The sequence below is a fragment of the Colobus angolensis genome, unplaced genomic scaffold (assembly GCF_000951035.1).
Source record: "Colobus angolensis palliatus isolate OR3802 unplaced genomic scaffold, Cang.pa_1.0 Scaffold25, whole genome shotgun sequence".
In the NCBI taxonomy this organism is placed as follows: Eukaryota; Metazoa; Chordata; class Mammalia; order Primates; family Cercopithecidae; genus Colobus; species Colobus angolensis.
The window spans coordinates 1,016,423-1,020,033 of record NW_012115710.1 but is presented as its reverse complement, the minus strand read 5'-3'; the positions used below and the strand labels follow the sequence as shown (position 1 = coordinate 1,020,033).

General features: G+C 47.6%; 1 protein-coding gene across 1 annotated transcript; it reads left to right on the top strand.

The window, feature by feature from the left end:
• The first annotated feature begins 898 nt into the window (after positions 1–898).
• On the top strand, positions 899–3,384 carry LOC105514666 (endogenous retrovirus group V member 1 Env polyprotein-like). The gene is given in 3 exon segments (XM_011946175.1): positions 899–1,226; positions 1,229–1,799; positions 1,801–3,384. Coding segments are annotated over 3 exon segments (1,623 nt in total). The 3' UTR covers positions 2,525–3,384.
• Positions 3,385–3,611: the final 227 nt, after the last annotated feature.

The window sequence follows — 3,611 nt, the reverse complement described above, 5'->3', positions numbered from 1 at the left end:
AAAAAAAAAAAAAGTCATCCCTCAGTGTGGGCTTAGTTTGTTTTTACAAAGTGACAATGGCCCAGTTTTCATTTCATACACCCTTTAATTAGTGGCAAAAGCCCTAGAAAAAAAGCACTCCTAGCACTCCCGGAGAACACGATCCTCGGGCAAGGTAGAAAGGACTAATCAAACGACTAAAAGGACTCTGAACAAAGTGTGCCAGGAAACCTGCACACCATGGCAGCTCTGAATGAGCATCGCCCCTAAAATTACTTATGCCTTTGTCCTTCTGAATTTTATTCGGAAGACCCTTCCCACATGCAGACCTAACGTGAGATCCAGAAGTTACCCAATTAACCAAATACATAACATCACTGGTCCCAGGTACTGCCTGCCACTGACCCTTCCAGGAATCAACACTTACACTAGTCAGGGTAACAGGTCCCCATCAAAACCTGGAGAGATGGGTCACCTGGGTCTCCACTAGCCTGGGTCTCTCCTTTATGGAAAGGCCCCTTTAATACTTTCTACCCCAACAGCTATCAAAGTTTCTGGAATCTCTAGTTGGATACATCACTCCTGAGTAAAACTGTGAGAAGGTCCCGAAGAACCAACAACAGAATCCGCATCTGAGTCTCGTGAGCCAGCCACTGGAGGGCTTCCAGTTCCTCTTCAAGGGAAAAGATAAGTAAAGCTTTCTCTCCTTTCACCTTAAAAAAAGGTCTCTCAGTACTGGGAATCTCGGTTGCAGTGGCATTGGTTATTCTCCTTATTTGAACTCACACTTGCATGCCACCTGAAGTCCCGATAACAGCCTGTTTTATCACCAAACACTCCATCTAACCATTTAATTATTTGTCTCTCCTGTTTTCACCACTTTCCTTTTGCTTTCACAAAGCTTAAGGGAGAATCAGCTATGACAGAGAAATTCCTTTTCCTTTGTCTTTCCCTCCTTCCCAGGCCCCTACTCTCACAGGCGCAATGGAGTGAAAATTCCCTTGTCAATTTTTCCAAAATAATTGCTTCGGGAAACCATCTAAGCAACTGTTGGATCTGCCACAACTTCATCACCAGGTCCTCATCTTACCAATATGTTCTGTTAAGAAATTTTTCTTTAAACCTAACATTTGGTTCAGGAATCCCTGAAGGCCAACATAAATCTGTTCCACTCCAGGTTTCGCTTGTTAACTCAGCGTACCAAGTACCCTGCCTGGATCTCACTCCACCTTTCAATCAAAGCTCTAAAACTTCTATTTATACAACTGCTCTTCTCTAAACCAAACCTGTTGTCCATGCCCTGAAGGGCGCTGTGGCCGGAAGAGCACCTCTGAGGAGGGATTCCCCAGTCCCACCATCCAACCCATGAGCTTTTCCCCAGCAGGCTGCCGCCCTAACTTGACTCACTGGTGTCCAGCGAGCCATAAACAAATGAACGATTACCGAGACAAGTCACCCCAAAACCGCTGTGCAGCTTGGGAAGGAAAAGAGCTAATCACATGGAGGGTTCTATATTCGCTTCCCAAGGCACACACTGTCCCCACGTGGCCAAAAACTACTATTCCCCTGGGAGGGCCTCTATCCCCTACATGCAATCAAACTATTCCAGCCGTGTGGAAATCGCAGTTACACAAGTGGTTCGACAGCCGCATCCCCCGGTGGGCCTGTACCCCTCCCGGCTATGTGTTTTTATGTGGACCACAAAAAAACAAACTGCCCTTTGACGGAAGTCCTAAGAGAACCTATTCAACTCCCCCCGTGGCAAACCTCTTTACTTGCATTAATAACATCCAACATACGGGGGAATGTGCTGTGGGACTTTCCACGGGGGATAGGTGTGACCATTTATAACACCACCCAACCCAGACAGAAAAGAGCTCTGGGTCTCATACTGGCAGGGATAGGGGCGGCCGTAGGAATGATCGCCCCGTGGGGAGGGTTCGCTTATCATGATGTCACCCTCAGAAATCTCTCCAGACAAATAGAAAACATAGCTAAGAGTACCGGAGATAGCATCTCTAAACTCAAGGCCTCCATAGATTCTCTAGCAAACGTAGTCATGGACAACAGATTGGCCTTAGATTACCTCTTAGCAGAGCAGGGTGGAGTCTGTGCAGTGATCAATAAATCCTGTTGCGTTTATGTCAATAACAGCGGGGAGATAGAGGAGGATATAAAAAAGATCTATGACCAGGCTACGTGGCTCCATGACTTTGGAAAAGATGATTCAGCAGGGTCCATCTGGGAGGCTCTGAAGTCTGCCCTCCCCTCCCTCACATGGTTTGTCCCTTTACTGGGACCAGCTGCACTTACAGCCTTCTTTCTCCTCTTTGGCCCTTGTCTCTATAATTCACTGATGAAATACGTCTCTTCCAGGATACGGCAATTTCACACAGAGCCCCTAGAAATGGAAATAGATCATCCAATCTTCCTTGGCGGCCCCAGCACCTACACGTACATCTCTCCCTTGGATGCCAGCGGGCAAAGATTCTGCAACTACGGAGGGGCTCCTTCCCTGACAGAGAGCAAGAGAGGGAGACCCTGATGATTTCTTCGTCCCACCTCAGCAGGAAGTAGTTACGGAAGACCCACGACGTCCTTACGCCCAAAGCTTTTCAGGGTCTCCATCTCTTGAGGGGGAATATTTTTAGGGTAGGCAGGTAGCCAGACATGAGCAGGCAAGGAAGCCCCTGGGAAAGGAATCTTTAGAAATGCAGCCCACTGATGTCCTCCTTGGAAACACGGCACGCTGAGTCAGCAAAAAAGAGGAGCGTGGCTACACTGGCTACACTGGCTACACCTGGCCTTGTGGCTGCACTCCTCTGTTCCGGAAGGGAACTTATCAAGGCCTAGTCAGAGGTTACCGAGGTAGAAGCTATTCCCCACTAAGGAGCATGTATACTTCTCTAATAATTCATCCTAATAAACCATTTTGCTCATTAAAATAATAATTAAAAAAAAACCCTGTGTGGAGATTTTATTTTTTAACCAGATATTCCTTGTTAGATTTTTAGATGCAAATGACACGGCACATGTGTGCCCAGACTACTTCCCAAAACATGCTTACTAATAATGCCCCTGCAAGGCCCCTTCATGAATAATCATGTAAGACTCTCATAAGAAGCATCTCCCCGGCCACTTGCGGTGGCTCATGCCTGTAATCCCAACACTTTGGGAGGACAAGACAGGCAGATTACCTGGGGTCGGGAGATCAAGACCAGCCTGACCAACATGGAGAAACCCTGTCTCTACTAAAAATACAAAATTAGGCATGGCGGTGCATGCCTGTAATCCCAGCTACTCGGGAGGCTGAGGCAGGAGAATGGCTTGAACCCGGGAGGCAGAGGTTGTGTTGAGGCGAGATCGAGCCATTGCACTCCAGCCTGGGCAACAAGAGGGGATCTCCATCTCAAAAAACAAACAAAAAGAAGCATCTCCCCAGCACTTGTGAGACTCATTCATTTGAGCAGCCCAGCCTGTTCTGTCTTTCGGGGTGTACCGTTTCTTTAAAAGCTCCCATAAAAATTCCTCCCACACCTGGCACGGTGGCTCAGGCCTGTAATCCCAGCACTTCCTTAGGTAGATCCTCAGACAGATCACGGGTCAGGAGTTTGAGACCAGCCTGACCAACA